Here is a 27,573-nt window from a genome sequence, read left to right on the forward strand (position 1 = left end):
TTTCTTTGCTTTAAGATGTAATTGTACCAACACAAATTAATGACACTGATTATTATGTTCTGAACATAAATTAGCATTTTTATATGTTTTGGGTTAATTTTAAAATGGCAAAATGAATTATTGCTTTAAAATCTCCAGTTTGGAACTACCCTGGTGGCGCAGTAGTTGGGAGTCCACCTGCCGATGCAGGGGACACGGGTTCGTGCCCCGGTCCGGGAGGATCCCACATGCCGCGGAGCGGCTGGGCCCGTGAGCCATGGCCGCTGAGCTTGCGCGTCTGGAGCATGTGCTCCGCAACAAGAGAGGCCACAGCGGTGAGAGGCCCGCGTAACGCAAAAAAAAAAAAGAAAAAGAAAATCTCCAGTTTGTTCGTAGACCCATTTCTTTACACTAGGAGAGGAAACAGTCGAAAGCTTTCTTGTGGATGAAATGTTGGGACCCACCTCCCTACTATATTTTTACTCCTTTGTACTTTCCAGTTTTGTGCTTGTTATGTTAGGAAATGTTTTATTAACAAATTGCTTTGTTTCGCTACTTTGATGGTCTTTCCATGTTGGGTAGATGATGGATATGCCCAGAATGTCCTCCTGTTGACAGCTGTGATATGACCTTGAAAGGAGAGAATGTCCTTGGGGCAAATGCTGTTTGAATTTCTCCTGCCAAGGATGCAGGGCAACATATGCTGCCTTCACCTAAGGCCGTCTCAGGCAGCCTCGAACATTCTGCTGAGGGCTGTGCTTTCCTGACATTCTGTTTCAGATGCTCATCATTTTTACTGTGTTTTTGATACCAAGCCAAACTGCCAGACTGAATGAAGTGATGGCAAATCTGCCACGGCAATGTGTTTTTATCCCCGGTCCTCCGAGATAATAATGGTGCCAAGATGCCATCCTGTAAAGCTTTAGAGTTCTGAACAGGGGTTAAACAGCTGGCAATGTTTTGGCTCTGAAGTTTATCCCACTAATGGATTAGGAAGTCTGCCTTCTAATTGGAATCTGGAATAAGAGCCCTGTGACCTTCTTCCAACAGATAGCAAGAAGAAAGTTAACTTTGTTGTCATATATCTAAAATATGACAGGACATAGAGGCTTTGAGAGAAAGAAATTTGCTTTGTGAAATATCACCTGAGAGTATCTTCTATGAGTGGAGGACAGACAAAAGAAACCAGTCTGTTTTCAATGGGATTTACTGCATGCCCCCCAGCAGTTATTTTTTTCTGTGAATTTCTTTCCCTTCCCCTCTTTTCATAAAATTAGAGCCATAAAATATCACCTACATGTAAATGTTATCTATTGGATACCTGAATTTTCCTTAAGAATGAGTAAATATTAAGTTAAAGCCATCTAAGAGAGAAAATGAAAACAATTTTGGGGGGATATTAGGAGGATTTCATGAGACTATTTAGAAGTATTTGATGGGGATAATTACATCGACCCATGGGCATCATTTTCATAAAATAAAAATAATGTTCTTTATTAAGATGACAGAGTTGTGGACATTTTGGTAATTGTTTCAGAACAATGAAACCAAGTGGCAGTGCAATTTAATCAGCTTGTCGTCTCTGGACACAATGATGGACCAAGAAATGCTGCTGTTACTGAGAGAACTTGAACAAAAGGGAGTGGAGTTCACAGCTATGCTTCAGAAGCTGGTATTGTATAACATCTGCATATTGTGCTGTTTCACTGGCCAGGAACGTCTGCAGATAATTGACCTACAGTCTGTTTGCTGAGCACAAGCATATCTGTGTGTTGGGACCCAGATTTATCTTACTATGAAATGAGCAGATTTTTCTCAAACCTTCCTGATGTGGATCTTCTAGTTCTGGGTCAATCAGGACTAACGAGTTGACCATTAGATATGGATTGCTTAAGCTTGTTTTTCCTACAGGTTAATCTTTGGTATCAAAGGGCTGAAGATGCAGTATCTGTTGAACAGTTTCCTTCTGGCTAATGGCTAGTACCTCTTTCTCCATTTAGATTTTTGACTGGAAACTCTAGATGGTCAGAAAAGACAGAGAACAACATTTTCATGTTGGTATTTCCAGTCCCTTTCACAGTAGCTAGCATATTCTAGGTAGTATTTAGTTTGATGAATGAAAAAAATCCATGAAAATGCTTGTTTCCTTCTATTTGAGAGGAGAATGAAAATGGGTACGTTTTATTCTGGAAAACAGTTCTATCCAATATATTCAGCATGTATGGGGCACCTGATGAGAGTTAGCGTCTACACATGGCAACATCCTGGGATAAAGGAAAGCCACTGGGTGGCCTTAGATGACAAGAAACTCTCTGGTGGCTTCCTAAATTACCTGTACAAAACCTTGTCTAAATTACTTCTTCTTATATAATTGCATATGGCTTTCACTGAATTCCTGGTTGAAGATGTGGAACTCTTTTTCAGCATGAAGATGTTCCTGAAGTTGAAACACTCATTGATCGTTCTCTACAGTGCGTAACTAGGGCAACTAATCCAGAAATTACTGTGAAAGAAAAGTGGGAGAACAAGCTTACTGTAAGTGTTCTATAGTTTGTGATTTTCCTGGTTTTTCTTCTACTTTCTTAGCCCAGGTAATGCTTATTATACACAGTATCATTTCTAAGACTTTACTGTAGTGTCTGCCATCTCATTCTGGCGATGTGTGTGGAGTGTGCATATATGGGTGACAGAGTGTGATGGTTAAGGTAAGTGTGTGTGAGTGTGGGGGTGACAAATGAAAGAGACGGTGAGTGTGAGGATATGGGATATGCCTTGGAGAGACAAAGAGTAAATAAGCTGATTTAATTAAAAGTGTGTTTTATTTGAATCCTTGCGAGGACTGGCTGGTGTAAGCTTGAATTTTTCCTATCAAAATTCTCTAACTTTGATAGAATGATAATTGTGCAAAAGAATCTTATTCCTGAGACTCTGACAGTTTTATTATACCAGAAATTAGCAGAGTGTCAAAAATGGAAACTTCTGAGGTAGCTAGTCCCAGTTTTGTTAGAAAGGAAGCATATAAAAAGAAATCTCTTTAATTTATCCATCACTTATTATCTCTGCTTCTTGACTGCCAGACGACTTCCTAACATCTCTCAGCCCCCTGAGTTAAGCTAAAGCATGAAGTAAACTCTGGAATATTAATTTCAGCCCTTGCCAAACTTACCTTTTTAAAAAGGTTTTTAATATGTGTTTGAATATGGTAATCAACAAATACTGATTTTATTGCATTTCCTAGTCCCATTATATTCTAAAGCAATTGTGATTATTGATGACATGGTCACGTATCTTAAGAAAAAGAAAGCAAAGCTCAATTTTAGGCACACTATGGGTACCTAATATGTACTTGTTAAATTGAGATGATCAACCCACAGGATAATCAATCTGTAGGCAACTGCGAATTGCTATCTGTTCAATGAGAATTTTAGCGTCCAGTAACCGTGAATGCTGTTGAGGTGGGAATGGCCACAGCATGTTATATTGCCTCTTATTTCTTTATATTTAACATTGGAACAGTGGAGTTTGTTTTGTGACTCTTCTTATAGGAATTCAAATATATCAAGGAAGAGAAGCTAAACCTTTGTATATTAATGCTGAACAGCTTGAGAAACCACAAAGAATCCCTTGATAAAGAGTTTGCCGAACTGAGAGAGATTCTGAAGAGATTCAGGCTGGAATATTTTTATTTCAGAAAAGAATTTCTTCCCAGGTGATGATCCCTTATATATAAGAAACCCATGCTTTATATATATAACATGTTTGTAATTGTGCCGTGGCATTCAGTTTACTTTTTTCAAGTTGTATACCTTGATTTCAGATGACACTTTTTCAGGGAAGACATTTCATCTGACAATTTTGGATTGTGAAAGAGTATGAAATTGACTCATATATTCAAAATTGCAAGTCGTAAACTTGAAATCTATGGAAATCCATATACTGAGTTATTTTTCCCTAGAGAAGGAGTTTGGAATCAGACTATAGAATTCTTTTAACCAGAAGGGACCTTAGAGATTATTTAGTAAAACCTCATAATTTTACAGAGGACTGGGGCAAAAGGATGTAAAGTGAATTGATCAAGACCTGAGAGTTATTAATGGAAAATCTATGAAGAGCTCTGTTAATGGAAGGACTTGATGCTGGGACTGTTGACTCCTATCCCATTGGGCTTTATGTTCCATCTCAGGGTACAATGCATTACATTGGGCCCTAGTCAATTAAATTTCAAGTGAAAGAAGTCATAGGGAATAGAAGACTCTAAATATAAAGTGACTTAAAATCTTATCCTTCCTCTCACCTTAATTCTTTTTTTTTAAAGTACCTGTGTTTTATGTATGTGTGTATGTGTGTATGTATGTATGTATTTATGGCTGCACTGCACGGCTTGTGGAATCTTAGTTCCCCGACCAGGGATTGAACCCTCGCCCTCAGTGAAAGCACGGAGTCTTAACCACTGGACTGCCAGGGAATTCCCCTTAATTATTATGTTTTCTGGGGAAAACTCTCGAAATTTGTACACTGTGTAAACCACATACTAAACAAGGACAGGGGTTAGATCTTTTGTTAACCACTATTTATATAGCTGCTAATGCCTTACTTAGCATTCCCTTAAGAAATGCTTTTTGACTGACTGAATGAATGAATATGGGTGTATTTTTCATTTAAATAAAGTAAAAGAAAAAAATGTACTTAGAGACCAAGATTGCTGAAAGAAAATAGCAAGAAGAAACTATTTTATTCCCCCCAAATAAGGAAACTAGGTATCAGAGAGAGTTTAATACCAGAAGGAACTCTCAAGAAGATGATCTTCTGCTTTCCCTAAGAAACCTGGAGGGCTTCCCTGGTGGCGCAGTGGTTGAGAGTCCACCTGCCGATGCAGGGGACACGGGTTCGTGCCCCGGCCCGGGAAGATCCCACATGCCTCGGAGTGGCTGGGCCCGTGAGCCGTGGCCGCTGAGCCTGTGCTCCACAATGGGAGAGGCCACAACGGTGAGAGGCCCGCGTACCGCAAAAAAAAAAAAAAAAAAAAAGAAACCGGGAGCCCAGACTTCCCCATAGTGGTAAAGGAGGAATGGGTTAAGTAGATATGCAGCTTCCTTACACAGATACCATCTCCACAAAAGGGAGCATTGAAATTCTTCTGTTTAGCAGCAAAGAACTATTTGGAGAGAGGCCTGCACTGGAGTCATCTAGGAGTAAGTGAATCTTCTGTACTATCCTATTAGACACACAAACGGCCCAGTTAAATAATAATAGGTACGATTTATTGAGAGCTCATTGTGTTGCATGCATGTAGTGCTAAGAATTTGACACACATTTGTCTCCAGGGAGGTTACCCTGGTGGGGTTAAGTGCGAGCTGGGATCAGGCCTAGATATGGTCTACTTCAAAACCTATATTCTTTCAACTATTAATCCCCCACCTTCTACTTGTTAAAATCGAATGTAATATTTATTAATAATATTCTAGGAACTTAGCATTGGGCAAAATAATACTCATGAGTGGAAGGATGGCTTAGCCCCTGCCTTCTAAACATAATTTAAAGGACACAAAGCCACATAGAGGCTACACACGAAATGATTTGCCTATAGGTATTAACTGTGAATAAGAACATGAGTGAAGTATTTTGTGGTGGTGAGAGGGAATTCTATGTTTAGATGAAGTAGGAAATATTTATTAAAATTAAACTTTCAGGAGTTAGCTGTTTGCTGAGGAGAAAGCTTCCATTTTGGTGCAAGAGAAACAGACTCCAGTGCTGAGGAATGGAAAGAATTGAGTGAGGCAACGAGAGGCAGTGAAAGAAAAAAAAAAAAAGGCTTTTGGAGGGCTCGGTGAGAAAAACATGTCATCATTTGTACATGCTTTTGTACATCCAAGTGCCGCCTCTTTGCCAGACTTGTTTTCCCTCTAAATGCTAGGGAATTATAGAAAACAGGACAGAAATCTCTACCTCCATGAAACTAACATCTATCAAGGGACACAGATAATGAATGAACATATAATTATATAATATAATCCCAGGGAGTCGTAAGTGATATGAAGAAAATTAAAGCAGGATAAGAAGACCAAGAATGACCAGGACCTAATTTTAGAAAGAATGGTCAGGAAGGGCCTGTCTGAGGGGTGATAAATTGAGTAGATAAATGAAGTGAGAGAGTGAGCTATGTGATGATCTGGGGAGTGTTCTAGGCAGAGGAAATAGCTAGTGCACAGGCCCTGGGGTTGTAACGAGCTTGGTATGTTTGTGGAGCAGCAGGAGGCCGGCATGACAGGGATGGGATGAGTGCTGGGCAGTGGTAGGAGATGAGGTCAGAAAGATAGGCAGGGGTCAGGTCCACAGCCTTGCAGTTCATGTTTAGGAATTGAGGTTTTATTCTGAGTAGATGGGAAGCAATTGGAGGATTACAAGCAGGGAAGTAATATAACTTGTGTTTTGAAAAATCATTCTGGCTGCCATGTAGAGAATTGTCTATAGAGGGCAAGAGTGAAAGCAGTGAGACGAGTGAGAAGAGGTATTTTTCAATAACAGATCACCAATTAGAGATCCTGAAATCAATTTACTGGATTATGACCCACTTAAAAAAATAAATATAAAAATATCAGAATACATTGTATATAGTAAGTGTAAGTAATATATCATAAAAGTTTTGTTTCCGCTAGGGGTGTGTGTGTGTGTGTGTGTGTGTGTGTGTGTGTGTGTGTGCGTGCGCGCTTAGTTAAAATATAAAATATTTACTGAGTCATGGTCAAGAAAGCCCCCGAGATAAGTGCTACTGTAGTAGTCCAGGTGAGGAGTATAATGTGAGCCAGGGTGATAGTTATGAAGGTGATATGAAATGGTTGGATTCAAACTATATTTTGAGGATAGATCAGATCTGACTTACTAGTGAATTAGATGTGGGAATACAAGAAAGAGAATCATCCTTGACTTAGGTGGTTTTGGCCTGAAAACTAGGTAAATGGGGTGCTAGATGGCAAAGTCTGGGGGAGACTCAGACGTGGCAGGAGTAAAAAAATCAAGATTTAGCATTAGGACATGTTAGCAAGGAGAGTTGTTGAATTTAAACACACACGCACACCCAAAGCTAAAGCTACTATGCCTCTCAACATGATAATGAAAATCTCTATAGAAGAAAAATCTTTGAAGTTTCAACATTTGTTGAATATCTTTAATGAATGGTACTATCTAATTTTTTAAAGCTTTTTCTAAGGCTGCTGTGCTTCATAAAGTAAATAAATGTTATTGTCTTATAGGTACAAATACATATAAGTGATTAAAAGCTTTAGTATCATTAAATATGGGTTTCTGTTGGGCCTTACAGTCCTTTGGCTTCCCCTTGAAAGATAGTGGACACTCCTGATAGCTTAGACTATTCCTGGAAAAGATAAAAGTAGATAAAATTGATGTCTTAAAAAACAGAGGAGGTGATGTCAGCAAGAAGGTGGAATAGGAAGCACTGGACCCTCCTTCTCCCAATGGGTACACTGACTCAACAGTAATACATGAGCAAATTCCTTTTGTGAGAAACCCAGAAACTAATACTTAAGAGGCTCCTTCACCTTGGGTAACCATGATGGGTAACCAACCACATCAAAGATGGTAGGAAAATTCTAGATACCCTTGCACCATAATTCCTGCTCCTGGCACAGTGTTATATGATCATAAGGAACCCCCCCAGCTCCTAGCTTTTTCCTGAATAGGGAAAGAGTTGGACTATTGTGCCCAACATTCCAACTTTGCTGAGGACTGCCCAAAATACCAACTTCTGTCTTACCTGTCTCAGAATGAAGACAGAACTGGGTGTACTATAGACATCTGGGGGACACTGAGAACAAAGACAATGGTTTGAATTGGCACACAAGCACTCATCATAGTCCCTCTCCCTAGCTCAGAGCAGAGTAAGTGGATAAAAAATTCCAGATCACAGCTTCTCCCTAGGGAAGGAAAGAGTTGGATCACACATCCAACATTCCAGGTATTCTGGGCGGTTCCTAAGAGACTGGCTTCTGTCACACCCATCTTAGAGCGATGATGGGACCCTTATACCCTGGATGCCTAGGTTCCACTAAGAACAGAAATGGTGGGTTGAACCAACATAAAGATTTGAGAGGCTCCTAGAATCTCTGCTCAAAGTGACTGGTAAGGAATTTTTCCTGTATAAGTCCAGTCTGCTAATACTGGGAGAGGTGGATCTTTTTTCTGATGTGAAGATACCAATACAAAGAGTCAAGAAAAATGAAGACACAGGAAAATATGTCTCAAACAAAGGAACAAAATAAATCTCCAAAAACTGTACCTAATAAGACAGAGATAAATGATTTACCCCACAGAGAATTCAAAATAGCTGTCATAAAGTTGTTCAATGAGGTTGGGAGAACAATGCATGAACAAAGTGAGACTGTCAACAAAGAGACAAAAAGTACCAAACAGAAATCTTGGAGCAGAAGAATCCTGAAAATTTTACCAGAAGAGTTCAATAGCAGATGCAGAAGAAAAGATCAATGAACTTGAAGAGAGGTCATTGAAAATTATCCAGTCAGAGGAGTTAAAAAAAAAAAGAGATTGAGAGAGAGAATGAAAAAGAGTGAAGAAAACTTAAGGGACTTAAGGGATATTATGATATCCCATATATGTATTTAAGGGATGTACTTAAGGGATATTATGATATCCCATATATGTATTATGGGAGTCCCAGAAGGAGAAGAGAGAAAGAAAGGGACAGAAAGGTTATTCAAAGAAATAATGGCTGAAAACTTACAAAATCTGGGGAAGGACACTAGACCCAGGAGGCCTAACAGATCTCAAATAAGATGAACCCAAAGAAATCCACACTGAGACACATTATAATCAAATTGTCAAAAGTCAAAGAGAGAATTTTGAAAGCAGCCAGCAAAGGGTTTTGCCAGTTACAGGGGAGATCTCATGACTATCAGTGGATTTCTCAGCAGAAACCTTGCAGGCCAGAAGGGAGTGGGATGATATATTTGAAGTGCTGAAAGTAAAGAACTATCAACCAAGAGCACCATACCCAGCAAAACTAACTGTCCCTCAAAAATGAAGGTGATATAAAGACTTTGCCTACAAACAAAAGCTGAGGGAGTTCATTACCACTAGGTCTGCCTTACAAGAAATGCTAAAAAGAGTTCTTCAAGTTGAAACAAACGGACCATAAACAGCAATATGAGAGCATATTAAAGTATAAGGTTCACTGGTAAAGGTAGATATATAGGCAAACACAGTAAATCACTTTTAATTCTAGGATAAAAGTTTTAAAAAAGTATTATAAACAAAAGTATAAAAATTTGTTAATGGTATACTATATAAAAAGATATAAATTGTGACATCAAACATAAAATGGGGGGCAGAGAGGTAAAAGTGTAGGTTTATGGTATGTGATTGAAGTTAAGTTGTTATCAGCTTAAAATAGGTTACTATAACTGTAAGATGTTTTATGTATGTCCCATGGTAACCATAAAGAAAATACCTATAAAAGATACACAAAAGAAAAAGAAAGGAATCAAAACATATCAATATTAAAAAAATCAATGAAACACAAAGGAAGACAGGAAAAGAGGAACAAAAGAACTACAAGACAGAAAACAATTAACCAAATGGCAATGGTAAGTCCCTCCCTATCAATAATTACTTTAAATGTAGATAGATCAAACTCCCAAAATAAAAGACATAGAGCAGATTGAATGGATTAAAAAACAAGACCCAACTGTATTCTGTCTATGAGACTCATTTTTAAAAAAAATTTTTATTTTATATTGGAGTATGGTTGATTTAAAATGTTGTGTTAGTTTCGTGTGTACAGCAAAGTGATTCAGTGATATATGTATAAACATATACATATATCCATTCGTTTTCAGATTCTTTTCCCATTTAGGTTATTACAGAATATTGAGTAGAGTTCCCTGTGCTATACAGTAGGTCTTTGTTGATTATCTATTTTGTATATAGTAGTATACATATGTTAATTCCAAACTCCTGATTTATGCCTTCCCGCCACCTTTCGCCTTTGGTAACCATAAGTTTGTTTTCGAAGTCTTTGAGTCTGTTGTTGTTTTGTAAATAAGTTCATTTGTGACATTTTTTAAGATTCCACATATAAGTGATATCATATGATATTTGTCTTTCTCTGTCTGACTTACTTCCCTTAGTATGATAATCTCTAGGTCCATCCATGTTGCTGCAAATGGCATTATTTCATTCATTTTAATGGCTGAGTAATATTCCATTGTATATGTATACCACATCTTCTTTATCCATTCATCTGTTGATGGACATTTAGGTTGCTTCCATGTCTTGGCTATTGTAAATAGTGTTGCAGTGAACACTGGGGGGCCTGTATCTTTTTGAATTATGGTTATCTCCAGATATATGCCCAGGAATGGGATTGTTGGTTGAAATGGTAGCTCTATTTTAGTTTTTTAAGGCATCTCCCTACTGTTCTAAGAGACTCAGTTTAGATTTAAGAACACATATTGGCTGAAAGTGAAGGCGTGGTAAAAGGGATTATGTGCAAATGCTAATCAAAAGAGAACAGGGATGACTATACATATGTCCAAAAAAATAGACTGTAAGTCAAAATCTGTCACAAGAGACAAAGAATATTATAAAACGATGAGTCAATTCACCAGGAAGATACAATTATAAATATAATTGCACCCAATATCAGAGCACCTAAATATATAAAGCAAACATTGGCCGAATTAAAGGAAGAAATAGATAGCAATATAATGTCATTGTAGGAGACTTCAATACCCCGCTTTCAATAATGGAAAGAACATTGAGACAGAAGATCAATAAGGAAGCAGCACACTTGAACAATACTATAGATACAATGGACCTAACAGACACATATAAAGGATTCCACCAAATACCTACAGAATATATTGGGGCTTCCCGGTGGTGCAGTGGTTGAGAGTCCGCCTGCCGATGCAGGTGACAAGGGTTAGTGCCCCGGTCCGGGAGGATCCCACATGCCGTGGAGCGGCTGGGCCTGTGAGCCATGGCCGCTGGGCCTGCGCGTCTGGAGCCTGTGCTCTGCAATGGGAGAGGCCACAACAGTGAGAGGCCCGCTGGGTAACTGAGATCTTGCAAGCTGCACAGCACAGCCAAAAAAAAGAAAAGAAGAAGAAGAAAGATCTCAAACAACCTAACTTTACACCTCAAGGAACTATAAAAAGAAAAGAAAAAACTAAGTCCAAAGTAAGCACAAGGAAGGAAATAATAAAGATCAGAGCAGAAATAAACAAAATAGATAATATAAAAACATTTTTAAAATATCAATGAAACTTGATTTGTTTGTTTTTGAAAAGATAAATGAAAATCTTTTGCTAGGCTAAGGAAAAGAGAAAACTCAAATGAGAAATGAAGGAAGAGACATTAAAATTGATGCCACCAGGGGGGAAATGGGACATAAGAGACTGCTGTGAACAATTATACAGCAATAAATTGGAAAACTTTGAAGAAATGGATAAATTCCTAGAAACGTACAACCTATCAAGACTGAACCAGGAAGAAACATAAAATCCGAACAGACTCATAACTAGTAAAGAGGTTGAAGCAGTGTTCAAAAAACTCCCAACCAGTAAAAAGCCAGGACCAGATGACTTTACTGGTGAATCACCAAACATTAAAAGAAAATTAATGTCAGCCCTTCTGAAACAGTTTCAAAAAATTGAAGATGAGGGATCATTTCCTGGTTCATTTTATGAGGGCAGCATTATTCTGACACCAAAACCAAAGACATTACAAGAAAACTATTCATCCTTGATGAATATAGATACAAAATCCTCAGCAAAATACTAGTAAACCATTTTAAACAGCCCATTAAAAAGTTGATACTCCGTGACCAAGTGAGATTTATCCCTGGGATGCAAGATGGATACACAACATTAAAAAAATGTTGGATAAATAGCACATTATCATCTAAATTGATGCAGAAAAGCTTTTGATAAGATTCAACACCTTTCATGATAAAAATATTCAAAAAACTAGAAATAGAAGGAAACTACCTCAACATAATAAAGGTCGTATGTGAAAAGCCCACAGCTAACATCATACTCAATGATGAAAGACTGAAAGCTTTTGCTCTAAGATCAGAAACAGCTCAAGCATGTTCGCTCTCACCACTTCTATGCAACGTAGTACTGAAAGTACTAACCTGAGCAATTAGGCAAGAAAAAGAAATAAAAGGCATCCACATTGGAAAGGAAGTAGTAAAATCATCTCTGTTTGGAGATGATGTGATCCGTATATAGAAAGACTCCACAAAAAGCAGTTAGAACTAATAAACAAATTCAGCAAAGTGGCAACATACAAAATCGACATACAAAAATCAGTTGCATTTCTATACACTAATAATAAACTTTCTGAAAAGGAAACTGAGAAAACAATCCTATTTAAAATAGTATCCAAAGAATAAAATAAGAATAAACTTTAAGGAGATAATGACTTGCATACTTAAAACTATAAAACAACACTGAAATAAATTAAAGAAGATGCAAACTAATGGAAAGACATCTTGTGTTTATGGATTGGAAGATTTAATGTTGTTAAGATGTCTGTACTACCCGAAACAATCTACAGATTCAATGCAATCTCTACCAAAATTCAAATGACATTTTTTTACAGTAATAGAAAAGAACAATCCTAATATTCATGTGGAACTACAAAGGACCAAAACAATCTTGAGAGAGAAGAACAAAGCTGGAGGTATCACACGTTTTGATTTCAAAATATATTACAAAGCTACAGACCAATGGAATAGAATAGAGTGTCCAGAAATAAACCCTCACATGTATGGTCAACTGATCTTCAAGTAGGGTGCCAAGAATGCACAATGGAGAGTGGATAGTCTTTTCAACAAATGATACTGGGAAAACTGGATATCCACATGCAAAAGAATAACGATGAACCCTATCTTACACCATATACAAAAATCAACTCAAAATGGATTGAAGACTAAAACATAAGGTTTAAAACTGTAAAACTCCTAGAAGAAAACTTAGGGGAAAAGCTTCATGACATTGGTCTTGGCAATACTTTCTTGGATATGAAACCAAAGGCACAAGCAACAGAAGAAAAAATATGCACGTAGTTCTACATCAGACTAAAAAGCACACAGCAAAAGATTTAACAGAGTGAAAAGGTAACCTATTGAATGGGGGAAAATATTTGCAAACCACATATCTGAAAAGAGGTTAATATTCAAAATATAGAAGGAACTTCTACAACTCAATAAAAAAACCCAATTTAAAAATGGGCAAAAGAATTGAATAGACATTTTTCCAAAGAAGATATAAAATTGGCCAACAAGTACGTGAAAAGATGTTCCACATGACTAGTCATCAGGGAAATGCAATTAAAAACCACAATGAGTCATTCACAATGATGAATGAATCACACCTGTTAGGAAGGCTATTATAAAAAAAAAAAAACCCAAAAGATACCAAGTGTTGGCAAGGGTGTAGAAAAATTGAAACCCTTGTATACTGTTGGTAGGAATGTAAAATGGTGCAACTGCTATGGAAAACAGTTTGGAGGTTCTCAAAAAATTAAAAATAGAACTACCATATGATCCAGCAATCCCACTGCTGGGTATATATCCAAAAGAATTCAAAGTAAAATCTCGAAAAGATATTTGCACACTCAGGTTCATTGCAGCAATAGTCATAATAGCAGAGATGTGGAAACAATCTAAATGTTCATTAAAGGTGAATAAATAAAGAAAATATGGTATATACATACAATGAAATATTACTCAGCTTTTTTTAAAAAAAATGATTTTGAAAGCTTTTCGAAAAAGAAGGAAATTTTGCCACATGTGATAACGTGGATGAATCTTGAGGATATCATGATAAGTGAAATAAACCAGTCAGAGAAGGACAAATACTGCATGATTCCGATTATATGAGGTATTCAAAGTAGTCAAACTTACAGAAGCAGGGAGTAGAATGGTGGTTTCCAGGGGCTTGGGAAGGGCAAATGGATGGTTGTAATTCAACGGCTATAAAGTTTCAGTTACACAAGATGAATAAGTTCTAGAGATCTGCTGTACAACATTGAACCTATGGTTAACAGTACTGTATGGTACACTTTAAAGTGCTAAGAGGGTAGATCTCATGTTAAATGTTCTTAACCACAATTTAAAAAAAAAAAGAAAAAACTGACTACATGCTGTTGGACAATGCTCAGTAGAATGTGTGTTTAGGTTGTTAGGTTGTTTTTATTTTTGGTTAGGGTTTTGTTTGTTGGCTTACCATAGTGGTGAAGCATTCTCTGAAACCATCTTTGTCTCTCATATGGTCCTTCTTGTAATCAGGGCTGGATTTATGTCAATGTACAATGGGATTCTGACTATGTATTAACATTTGAGAGGTATGCACAAGGCCTAAACCTGACAGTGTCTTCCTCACTGCTTTGAAACTCCCAAAGGTTCTCATTCATTTGAGCTAAGACCCTTATTCAGGTCCCGTTGTTTCCAGATAGCCATTGATATATTGATATATAACATGGTTTAAATAATCTCATCAGCTAACAGATGCATTTTTATATATTTGGGGAATTAGGGTTGGATCCAAAAGAGAAGTAACATAACAACACTAAGAGATTTGGGGTGAGGAAGAAAGGGAGGGGAAAGACTTTAGAAAAGAGAGGACTGCAGTGGAAATACTAACAGCTAACTTTTGTCTGTTCTTGGGAGCAGCCCTTCCTGTGCTCATGGCACATAGTTATACCATGACTGACAATTCTTAAGGAGAAAGGCTAAGGTCCTGAAACAAAGCACTTATTTCTTTTTTTCTCTTTTTTCTTTTCCCTTCTTCGCTTTTCCTTTCCTTTCTTTTTTTTTTTTTTTTTTTTGACAAAGCTAGCTGTGCTATGTAAATATGGTACCTGTCACAGTGACCTTATTGTAGTGCCAACGTAGCTAAGTACTATTAATGTAGCTTGTGGGGAACTGAATATTCCAGTGTAGAATAGGAAACTAAATGTTCTTATCTGTAAAGTGAGGTTATCAGACTAAGTGATCAATACGATTGCTTTAATTAAAATTCTATATTTGTGAAGCATTTTTCTATATTGTAAATACTTTCACTTTTTCCTCTCATCTCTGAGGAAGTATATTAAGTTTGAATTTGTCATAACTTCCCAGGGGGTGACTCTTAGTTGAAATGTCACTGACAGCTTGTGGTTTGGACTTTTTTTTAACTAGGCAGAAACAACTAGAAGCCATCACACAACTGCAAGAGGATGCTGTCAACCAGGAAGCCATCCTCAGGAAGAAGGTCCAAGAAGCCAGCCAATGGTTGGAGGGGGCAGCGGAGCAGGTAAGGTGGCCTTTGACTACATTATATGCACAGGAAGTCTCCTCAGATGTCCTTAAAACCCTGAAGTAAAAATGGAGGAGGAACCAAAAAAACAAAGAGGAACTGCAAAGTTCAGTCCCTCTCGACTAGCAGTGAGTGGAGGAAGTAAAGGGGGAGTTGTAAGAGGCGGTGTCAACAGACTGCTGATGAAAGAGGCAACTTTGCAGAAAGAGGCGACTTGACATACCAAGACTTTTGCCGCTGTAGAAATAGCTCAGGCATACGAAGCCCATGCAAACACAGAATTGCAGAAGTTCAGTGGAGGCTTATCACTGCCCTGAGAAGAAAAGCACATTTTCAGTTTCGTGTGCATAAGAGTGAGTGCTCAATTGCTTTCTTTCCCGGCCACCCTGCTAAAATCCAGCATTAACTGTCGGTATCCAGGTGGAGGATGGAGATCAGGCAGCCCACTCTGCCAGGGAAAAAGCTAAGCCTTTGCTGCGTAAATTAGAGGAAGCAATTTCGGATCAACGAAATCTCCAGACTATAAATACTGAGTTAGTGAACACTTGCCAGACACTTGAGCAGAAGACAAGAAAACCGAAAAGTGAGTAGCAAGTATTTGTTATGTCTGAATTCGGTCCACTCTGAGGTGGGGCAGAAGGACTACAGCCATTTTTCTAGATTCCAGCTGCTATCTTATTACTGAATTCATGATGATGAAATGGCTCCAGAAGCAGTGTTATGGGCTTCCAGAGAGATCTGCCTAGTGGCTAGGTGGATGGATTTAACCATTAACTTTCCCTTTTGGTTGTCTACTACAAGCTGGATTTTTCCATGACTGTTATTTCTTTAAAAATTAAACAAAACCTCTCAATATCTGTAAAAGTAAACATGGAAAAAAATCTTGTATGCATGAGATAGTTGAACTTGGAAATTGTTTACATATTCTACTCTGACTTTATTAGCTGGTTTGTACCCATCATATGGTAGAAGAGGCCCTGCCTCTCTATTTTCTTTTAAGCAGTAATTTTAGAGTTGAGCAAAATACTTATGAATTCAATGTGTATCAAAATATTATATATGTGTGAAAATTCTTTTAAAATTTTGTGTTCTTCACCTATATATTTTACTTTAAAAACTAGAACATTTGCCATTTTACCTAAAAGTAGATAAGCGTTTACTGAGGACTGGGGGTGAGAAGACAATTGTCAAATTACAGAGGTCAGATTATTTTTAAGCTTATTTTATTCTAGAAACATGGTTCAGTAAAAATGAAGCTTATGTATGTGACCATTTATCAGACAACTGCCTTTGTCCAGCCAGCTTCTCGTTCTAGCAGTATAAAGGTTCTTTTTATAGAAAGTTATTGGTTTGGGTAATAACTAAATAGAAACTTAAGGTAAGCTAGTGATGGAAAATTTCAGACTTGTGTTTGTTTTGGATTTATTGTACCCTTTCTACTGTTATCTGAGAAAGCTCTTTAAGAGTTTAAAGGAATTGGCTAGTTCTAAGATAGCAGTGGTTATTCAACACTTTATTATTATTTTTATTTCTAAGCCTTGTAGAACTTGATCATTTTCAATAACAGTAAGTGTCATTTTACTCTGCTTAACTCTGTCAGACAATGTAAAGCATGCTTTAAATTACATAATCTTTATGTTATTTTTTTTGTATTGCTCAGAGGGCATTGGAGAATGTCCCCTTGTGATTGGAGTTGTTAATTTTGAGCCATGAACATGCCTTCGTTAAGGCATTCCAAATTTGGTTTATGGTGTGTTTGCTTTAGACACTGTGCTTAGAGGTCCAATCGTTTGATCCAGTTATTTTTATCCTTTGCTTAAATCAATATTATACCCCATAGTTTTATAAAACAAAGGATTTATCCCCTCCTCCAACCTACTATGGCTTGTAGTACCTTCTTGGAAAAGTCAGCCTTTGTAACTTATTCCAAAATATACATTCTCAATGTTATGAACTTGCTGGTGTCTTCCCAGTCTATCCTCAGGGGATAATTGGTCCAAGTATCATTTAAAATAGAATATGAAAGCTGCCCTATGTTGAATGCATGTATTTTTTTTCTGGCTGGATAAAGTAGGGTGGATGCTTCCTTTCTGTCTTGAATTGCTCACAGTCTCACAGGCTTTATTAGCTCCTTTACTTGTTAGTATCTTTTGCTGCCCAAAGAAGGCATACCTATCAACATTTTGCTCTTAAGACCCTTTGCTTACGAAGATCTTTCCAATAATGCCCTTAAAAATCAACCTTTATAAGAAGAGGGTAGCACATATTTTCAAAAAGTCTATAGAGCAGATGTTCCAGATAGACTGTGAACAAACGTCAACAAGGTAGGACAGTTACAACACAAACACATCCTCACACATTCCACCATGACCACTGCCATCACATACTGTTTGAATTCTGAGTCAGACAACAAAACTGTTTAAATCCACTTAGTTCTTGTGAAGCTTTCCGGTTAGCTTCATAAATTCACTAAGTGTTACGGCAATTGCTTTCTGCTGCATCTAAGACAGGGTCATTAGCAAATTGTGTGAGGATGCAGTTGTTGTGTCCAAATGTTTAGGTCAATGACAATGTTCACAAACTGGAAGTAGGAAGTCGCTTATGACATCTGATGGATACCTGAGTTTAATGTTGAATAAATAATATTGTTCCAGTTTTCAGTTGCCATCAGGACTGAACTGATTTATGAGGTAATTAGTGTGCCTGCTTGCCCCCCTGAAATGCACCATTAGAACTACTAAATTTCTTGAACGGTAACATATATTTTCTTTCTTCTGCTTCTTCATATGTATCTAAGTATCTTAACAAAGGCAACAGTGCATATGTAAATGAATGTTTGCTTTAAAAAGGAATAAAGCTTCTTAGATCTAGGGCATGCATGCAACATATTAGGGTGAATCCAATGTGCAGGAAACATAGACTAAATGATCTAATCCAAGCTATCACCCCTTTAGTATTCATCCTTTTTTGCCCTTATCTACGTAAAATCTTCATTGACTTGCTTATTCAACAGACAATGAGTGAAACTGTATTTCCTTTAGAAACCATAAATATTTCTTTGGAGAGAGAGCCTGAGAACCTCCTGTATATTATAATTCCTTATTTGAACATAGTATCTGATATGAACTTTATATTTAAGAGAAGGCTTTCACCTAGATGAACTCACTGGAAACTCTCTTCTAGCTTGCTATTCTTAGCGTGGAGGGCATGATGTGTGGGGCAGATAACAGCCTACGGTTTTGAGGATGAATGCAAGATGAGAGCCACATGTCCTGAGCAGTCAGTACACAAGAGGGAAATGAGACAGGAAGGGGGATTCAGGTGATGGAGACACTTAAACACAGGTGTTGGGGTGAGCACCAAGGAGAGAACCAAAGTCAAATACAGCTTGCTGGACAGCTCTGATGGGATGGGGGCCTACATTTTCCCAAATGAAAGATGCAGGTATGGATGAAATAATCTAGGAGAAAGTATTGCACAAAGATAAAGAGCATGGGATTTGAGGTTAAACAAACCTAGATTCTAAGTCTACAAAAGACTTTGATAAAGTTGGGCAAATCTCTTTCCCTCTCTGAGCCTCAGTATCTTCTTCCAGAAAATGCCAGAGTTGTTAATTTACAAATAACGTAACAAATGCAAACAGTGGCTAATGCTTGGCCATACTGGGTACAGTCTATTCTGCTAGAGTATGTTTCTATCACGTAAATTGTCTCTTTCATGATTGACAAATGGGTGAAGACGTGTAAGGATAATATGAGCATTTCATTCACAATTTTCCTGGGTCTAGGACCTGGATTGGTAGGAATACAACTATAACCTTCAGCAGGAGAGGAAAAAGCCCTCAGCTTGGCTGCTAACAGGCAGCAGGAGACTTTCACCTTTATTTTAAGAAAATTAAAAACAAGGGTCTGGGCTTCCCTGGTGGCGCAGTGGTTGAGAGTCCGCCTGCCGATGCAGGGTACATGGGTTCGTGCCCCTGTCCGGGAAGATCCCACATGCTGTGGAGCGGCTAGGCCCGTGAGCCATGGCCGCTGAGCCTGCGCGTCCGGAGCCTGTGCTCCGCAACGGGAGAGGCCACAACAGCGAGAGGCCCGCGTACCGCAAAAAAAAAAAAAAAAACAAAAAAACAAAAAAAACAAGGGTCTGCACCTGGGCCTCCCTCCCAGAGACGCGCCATCCCAGCCCCGCAGAGCTCCGTTTTGCGGCAGGTTGTATTCCTGCCCGCGTTGCTGTAGCAGCCCCACTGCCTCAGAGTTCCACTTCCATCTGCATTTTCTCAGCACCCCACCAGCACTGTGCCATTTAAAGTGTCACCAGCATTTCCACTCCAATGTTTTTGTGCATTTCTAGCATCCTGGGAGTCAGCCTTTAGCCATTTTAAGTTGCATGTCTCAGTGATCCATGTTATCTTTTTAAGTACTACTACTAATTGTGCTTGTTAGCGCTCTGGTTACAATGTTGCATATACATTTTTAGTGGTCTCTTCCTAACCCTATTTATTTTATAAGCCCCATTGTTTTCGTTCTTGTTGTAGTTTTTTGTTTGTTTGTTTGTTTTTCGGTACGCGAAAACAGTTCCTCCCCACTTCTACCTTCACCACCACAAGGAGCAACCACTGATCTGATTTCTATCACTGGTGGGTTAGCTTAGGCTGTTCGAGAATTGAGTTATACAGTACATACTTTTGTGTGTGCGTGTTTCCTTGAGCGTAGTACTTATCTATGTTGTATTTATCAATGGGATGCCCTTTTCATGGTGGAGCCACATTTCTTTGTAAGAACATTCCACAATTTGATTATCTTTTCTCCTATTATTGGACATCTAAATGATTGGGTTGGCCAAGATGATTTTCCATAATCTTATGGAAAAACCCGAACGAACTTTTTTGGCCAACCTAATATTTACAGTTTTGGGTTGTTAGGGAGAAAGCTGCTATGAACATCTGTGTATAGGTCTGTGTGTGGACCTGTGTTTTTGTTTAACCTAGGATAAATATCTAGGAGCAGAGATATTAGATCATAGTAGAGCTGTAATTCTAACTTTTTAAGAAACTGCAAGCGGTTTTCCATAGAGTTTGTAGCATTTCACACTCCTAGCAGCAATGTATGGGAGTTTCAGGTATCCACAACCCCAGCATTTGGTGATGTCAGTCTTTTTCATTTTCTCTACATGACGGAGTATCTCACTGTGATTTTAATTTGTTGGGCTGATTAGCCATTGTATATCTTCTTTGTGAAGTATCTAAGTCTTTTGCCCTTTTTCAAATTAGGTCACTTGTCCTTTTGTTACTGAGTTGTAGGATTTCTTTTCTTTATATATTTTGGATACAAGAACTTTGACAGATACGTGGGTTGTGAATTATTTTCTTCTAGTCTATGAATTTCAATGAACTTTAATATTTGTAATGCACAATTCTATAGAACATTGAGTAACACATTATATTACAGTGTTATGAGGTCCATAATCCATAAACGTCAACGCTTATTGATACCTAACATTATTACAGCTCAATATCATGGTTTTGATTTTCAGCAGCCAATTAATCGCAGGGCCTTTGCCTGAAAGCTTTAGTGCATAGTCATTTAGAAAGTTGTTTTATCTCAGCTTCCTTCAAAGAAAATGTATCCAAGACAACTGTTCTCATCCTACCTCACAGATGGCAACAGCAGGGGAAACAGTGGCCATTGTTTTAGTTGCTTCCATGTGAAACCTAAATGCCCTAGAGACATGGCAGGTCCAACTCCAAACACATAAAGAAGAATGCAAAGGTACATGCAAATTAACGTCATAAGCCAGCTTGTTTCGCCTTATGAAACATATGAAAATAATTGCTACCCATTGCACAAAACATCTGTTGAAATGAGGTTTACAACTTGGAACTTGTTTTGAGATGGACTATTTCTAAAAATCAAGATTGCCTGGTGGGAAAGCAGATGGGCAATTTAGACAGTCTTATACTAACTCATTATTTCTTCTGAACACAAGCTTAATTTGGAAATTCAAAGACAGTGTTTTGAGATACACAACTTCAGAAGCATAATGTTGGCCACTTCTGAAAACTTTGATTGCTGTTGCTCAGATATAGGTCAGGAGGAGGACAGAGGCTTACTTCTTAATACAGTTAACACAGAGAATTTTTAAAAACTGAATCTTTACTAGAGTTCTAAGTATTAAGAGTTTAATTTTTCTTAACTTACATATGTTGGAAATAGTTTAAAAATATATTTTCCTCCTTGTGGGCCTCATAAACACTGTCAAGCTTAATTGGGAAATGTTATTTTTACAAAAAAATATTCTTACAAAATAAATTTTACATGGGGAATTTTCCACATAATTGAAGCTTTTCAAGCTCTTTATCCCTGAAAAATATTTATAATTAGATTCTGTAATTTCTACATGTATTAGCATTATTTTCATGGCGCAGAATTTCTTCAGGCTACTGAGATATAAAACTGTTGGTCTTTAAAATAAGAAGCACCAGATTTCTATGTGTTTTGGACACCAGAGTATCTGCTGTTAATTTTCCTGGCTGTTAGTGGGTTTTTTTTTTAAGTGGCAGCTATTAATACACCTCCATCTAACAGAGCTTCGTACCCTCATTTAATTTTTGTTTTTAATCATCTGTGGGCTGAGAAAACAGTCAAGCTTGTGAGAATTATGTATAAATTCAGAGCCCACTGTCTGAGTGAACTGTGAGGATCTGCCACATGGATAAAGGGCATGGATATCAACATCTATTTTGGTTGTTCCCAAGATTTCAGCCTATTTTCTGGTTCTTGGCTATCTTTCAAAGGGTATAGATTGTCAAATAAGTAATATGTTGCTATTTAACTTAAGAAGTTAAATAGGTATTTTTATCACTTTCATTATTCCAGAGAGGACAATTTGGAAGTTACTGGGAAGCAGATTTCAGTTAAGTAGAGAGACACATATTTTTAATTTCACAAAAGAGTATAGTGAACGGAGCGTTGTCCTATGAGCCTGATCTCGGCTCCACGAATAACCATTTATCCACTTAAATCTTCAGGATATCAGTGTCTTCATGATCCCAGACCTACTTGTAGGAATCTGAGATTCTATGGCTCCATTTCCAGGGCTTCCATTGCTTGTAGCTCAAGCAGAGGCTTATTGAAGAGACAATTTCCCCATGGGTAGGAGGTTGGACCGAGTGACCTCTGAGGTGTATTCCCTTTTTAGCATGAATAATTCTGTGACTCACTTCTAGAAGATAATTCACTTGCATCTATCAAGGTTAATTTTAAATACTCAAGGGCAATAATGGTTTAGTTGCTCCTACCTGTTTTATTTCTGCTTTCCCAGTTTCACGAGTCATGAGTTGAGAACGTCATTCTCAGAAGCCGTTGTTTTCTCTTTCCTTTCCTCAGGCCTCAAATTGAAAGCTGTTAAAAGTTTATGAAATGGGACTTCCCTGGCGGTCCAGTGGTTAAGACTTCATCTGCCAGTGCAGGGGGTTCGGGTTCGATCCCTGGTCGGGGAGCTAAGATCCCACATGCCTCGGGGCCAAAAAACGAAAACAGAAGCAATATTGTAACAAATTCAATAAAGACTTTAAAAATGGTCCACATCAAAAAATCTTTCCACATCAAAAAATCTTTAGGAAAAAAAGTTTACAAAATGAACTAAGGGAAAAGGGGGTTACGAATTGTCATATTAATCTGGTTATAAATTCTCTTTATAGCAACAATTGAGTCACTAAGAAAGAAGTTAATTAAAGGACAACTCCACGGCTTGCTGTTTCAGGTAAAAAGCAAACAAAAAGACCCAAACCTCTATGATATGTGTTTACTGTGGGCAAGTTGTCCAGTTGGTGTTAAGATTTTGAAGCTAAGTTATAATATATAATAATTTTAGCCATAAAATTAAATAATCAAGTTAGAAAAGATGCTCTGGTAGACTTTGTTTTCTTATGCACTGAAAGCATTTAGCAAAACAGGAGGGGAGAATGCACATGAGTGCGTGGCTCCTAATAACATCTTTCAGAGAGGAAGCATTTCAGAACTGTATCTGTTAGCAAAGGGCCAGTTTGCTAGTCTTAGGCACCTCCTTTCTGAGACTCTTGAGTGGACTTTGATGGTTGCTGTCTCTTTTCTCTCCTATCTGAATTAAACTTTCAACTCCTCTCTGTCTGGATGTCTCAAGATATCCATGGTACAGTTAAATGTATTTCTTTCCCTTTTGACACTTGGTGAATTTCTCCTTTCTGTTCATAAATAAAGAACATAAGGAACAGCAAGGTTGGCACTGGAGGGAAGGGGCTGGAGGAGGAAAGAGAGAAGGGTGATATTTGCATGTATCTGTTTCTAGGGCATAATGCAGGCACATCTGTTTAAGGAGAAAAAAAAAATTCATGTAGGAGATTAAGCTAGGCAGAGTGCCGAAAAATCCCCTTACAATAAGTTGAACTGGAAAAATCTCCATAATCATCTCAAGAACACCAATTTTCTATTACAATGTAACTGATAGACATGTATCTACCTCTTGGACAAAAGTCGCAATTTTATTGCTGTCGAAATTTCACAGACAGCATTTTCACTCTCTGAGTTATGTCTCCAACAAGCTTCTTTGGTCTCTGCTTGAAGATTTCAGTGACAAAGCCATTCAGTTTCCTGTTCCTGATCTTTGGATTTCATTCCTAGAACAAGTAATGGGGGAAATGCAGTGAGAGGTTTACCATTACAAACTTGTTCCCTTAATGAAAAATACAAGATAAAGAACTAGTCCATTTTCTCCTTCTCAGGTAGCATCACATCTTAAATCTAATGTATTTTGTATCTGTCACTCTCCCATCATTCTGTCTTTGAATGCACTCCACCATTTTTCTCATGACAGAGCTGTTTAGATGAGGAATTTCCTCACTACGATCCCTTGTCCTGCACGGATAGAATTCACCAACCTCTCCAGGAACAGTTGGTGAGTTTAAGCTTTTTGAAACTATTTAAGTGCCAATTGTGAATCTCCTATTATGCCAAAATAGAAAGTTAAGTCCAATGTGTATTAGAAAGTTAGAATTCTAAGCTATACTGATTTTCTTGAGAGGGTATCAGACAATGCAAGATACCTATTTTTTTCTTTATCATGTGCACACACACAATTTTGATAGGCCCTAGGAAATGGTACTATTTAAAATTTTTGATTACGGTATCATGAAGAAGAATTATATAACTAAACTTGCCCCTCACTCATATTTCTTTCCTCAAAGCCTTTGTTTATATGAAAGTGTTGATTATTGGGAATTGATGTTATCTTTCTGTTAAATTATTGAAGAGTGATTTTTAACAAGAATTACATTTTTACTTATAAGCTACGTCCCTTTTGATCCAAAGCATGAAAACTTTGTTACTTGATGTCATTTATTTTCTTCTCAAACTCTCTTGCGGGAGAACAGTGATATTCTTTCTAATTTTGGAGATGAAGAGAGATTATGAAATATATTACAGCCCTTTGGAAAGCTAATAGTACTTGATATTCTGTTCAGAAGCAGTGTTGCCATAAACGATATAGTGGTCAAGAAGCAAGAATACATCAGCTACCCCTGACCTTCAGACATACCTGCTGGTACACACCTCTGCTGGGTAAGCGTGGATAGACCCTTTCCTATACCCTGTCAGACACAGCTGGGGGTGGGGTTCTTCTTGAGAGGGAAAATAATTAATCACAATTGTATAGCAAATGTTGGAAACTTAGATGTTTATCCCTGAATTCAATCAGTCAACTTATATTTGACCACCTACTCTGTGCAAGGCACTATTTTATGTATACTAGAAAGTGAGTCCTAAAGTAACTCACAGACTATTAAGGAAGTAAGACCTGGGTTCAGAGAAGGCTCTGTAGAAGAAATGAGTGTTGAACCAGGCATGGAAAGACGGGCTGCATTTGGAAAAGCGAAAAGCATGGAAAAAGTATTCCAACTGGGGAGAATGACATGAGGGGGAAAAAAATGCAAAAGTTTTAAGTGTTTGGAGAAGAGTCCATGCTGGATAAGTCACTGGGTCAGGATGGAGTAGAATTTAAGTTTGGAGCATGTTGTAGGTCACCTCATGGACTATTAATGCCAGTCTAAGGAGAATGAACTTTATCTTAGGAAACGCTGAAAGTGGTGGTATCTCTCATCACAACCTGGATGTGCTTGAAAGCAAAAGTTAATGGTTGGTTCCGAAATGACAAAAGAAATGGGATGATTATCAAAATAAATTTAAGAAGGAATAAGAAGCAAGTAGAGTGACTTGTGGATCATTTCAACCAGAAGAGAGAAAACTGCTACCACTACTAACAAGTGGCCAGTTTGTGTCAGACAGTAGATAAGTGCTTTACAGAGACGATTTTACCCACACTAACTCAGTGATGGTAACAATACTATGGCAGCACTGAAAGAGTGCCCGCTATGTGCCAGGAACAGTTCTCTGCTCTCAGAACTGTATGTTCACGTACCTGTTAATTCATTTAACCCTCACCATATCCCTGTGAGGTAGATGCTAATGTAATTCACATTTTAAAGATAAGGAAGCAGGAACACTGAGTAATTTGCAGACCTGTATGTTCATGTACCTGTTAATTCATTTAATCCTCACCATATCCCTGTGAGGTAGATGCTAATGTAATTCACATTTTAAAGATAAGTTAGCAGGAACACTGAATAATTTGCCTAAGGTCATGTGGCACTTAAAAAAAATTTTCTTTATTTAGTTTTGGCTGCATTGGGTCTTAGTCGTGGCAAGCAGGATCTTTCGTTGCAGCGCACGGGCACTTCATTTCGGCACGTGGGCTTCCCTTTAGTTGTGGCGCGTGGGCTCAGTAGTTGCAGCGCACGGGCTTAGTTGCCCCGAGGCATGTGGGATCTTTGTTCCCCAAGTAGGGATCAAACCCGAGTCCCCTGCATTGGAAGGTGGATTCTTAACCACTGGACCACCAGGGAAGTCCCCATGTGGCACTTTATATGTAAGTAAACTGAGGCTGAGTTGGTTTAGTTATTTATCCGAGATCACACACCTGGTTTATGTGTCAGGGTCAGGATTTGAACTAAAAATTGTGATTAATTTCAAAGCCTATGTTTTTTCTATTAAATTCTGCTGCTTCCTATACTCAGAAAAACGTGACAAGACAGTTTCCTCAAAAAAAAAAAAAAAATTGCCACCCTATTTCCTGCACTCTTCAGTGGTTTACAATTACAATGTCAAACTGTTTTTCTCTTTAGGAGTTGATAAACTGTTTCTGTAAAGGGCCGGATAGTAAATATTTGAGGTTTTGCAGGCTGTACGGTTTCTGCAGCAACTACTCAGTTTTGCTGTTGTAGCCCACAAGCAACCTTGGATGATACTGAATGAATGGGTGTGTCTGTGTTCCAATAAAACTTTATTTACAAAAACAAGAGGCTGGCTGGATTTTGCCCCCTGGTAGCAGATTGTTATTGACCCCTCTAGTTGCTTACTAGGTAAGGGTTTCTGTTTCTCCTCCTTCACCCCTACCTCCTGCTTAAAAAAGTAACTGACATATCTACCCCTCATAACTAGGCATCAAAATTTAGGGGGTGGGGGGTTGTAATGTTAAAATGTTAATTGAATAGATAAAGAAGATATGGTACATATATACAATGGAATATTACTCAGCCATAAAAAGGAACGAAATTGGGTCATTTGTTGAGACGTGGATGGATCTAGAGACTGTCATACAGAGTGAAGTAAGTCAGAAAGAGAAAAACAAATATCGCATGTTAACGCATATATGTGGAACCTAGAAAAATGGTACAGATGAACCAGTTTGCAGGGCAGAAATTGAGACACAGATGTAGAGAACAAACGTATGGACAGCAAGGGGGAAAAGCAGCGGGGGGTGGTGGTGGTGTGATGAATTGGGCGATTGGGATTGACATGTATACACTGATGTGTATAAAATGGATAACTAATAAGAACGTGCTGTATAAAAAAATAAATAAAATAAAATTCAAAAATTCAAAAAAAAATGTTAATTGAATTGAACTGACTTTTGTTTTTTCAGAAATGGTCTAATCTCCCAAGAGGAAAAGAAATAGTATATATATATAATTTGAACCATTAATTTCTATATTTATTCTTTTCTGTTCTACTGCAGATGCCTTGTATCTGGAGAGTCTTACAGCAATTCCAAGACTAGAATTGACACCTTTCTCATGTGTAGCCAACCGAATCCATGCTTCACGTGAAAGGCCCAAATATGGAGAAGTAGAGGAAGGTGCTTTGGATGTGACTGGAAGGCACAAGTA

The 27,573-nt window shown here is 37.9% G+C and overlaps 1 protein-coding gene across 3 annotated transcripts in view; it reads left to right on the top strand.

Moving 5' to 3' along the window:
- Positions 1–27,573, top strand: part of IRAG2 (inositol 1,4,5-triphosphate receptor associated 2) — an 89,459-nt gene that overhangs the window by 26,069 nt on the left and 35,817 nt on the right. Inside the window, exons 14-22 of one of the 3 annotated variants that reach the window (XM_067695925.1) lie at positions 1,517–1,651; positions 2,404–2,514; positions 3,525–3,688; positions 15,200–15,314; positions 15,738–15,900; positions 23,017–23,078; positions 24,168–24,248; positions 24,814–24,910; positions 27,423–27,570. In XM_067695925.1, the coding sequence (XP_067552026.1) occupies positions 1,517–1,651; positions 2,404–2,514; positions 3,525–3,688; positions 15,200–15,314; positions 15,738–15,900; positions 23,017–23,078; positions 24,168–24,248; positions 24,814–24,910; positions 27,423–27,570 (1,076 nt within the window). Of the gene's footprint in view, positions 1–1,516; positions 1,652–2,403; positions 2,515–3,524; positions 3,689–15,199; positions 15,315–15,724; positions 15,901–23,016; positions 23,079–24,167; positions 24,249–24,813; positions 24,911–27,422; positions 27,571–27,573 lie in introns of those variants that run through there. The other 2 variants (XM_067695926.1, XM_067695928.1) reach the window with 2 other exon arrangements.

This window comes from Pseudorca crassidens, chromosome 11, assembly GCF_039906515.1.
Source record: "Pseudorca crassidens isolate mPseCra1 chromosome 11, mPseCra1.hap1, whole genome shotgun sequence".
NCBI lineage: Eukaryota > Metazoa > Chordata > Mammalia > Artiodactyla > Delphinidae > Pseudorca > Pseudorca crassidens.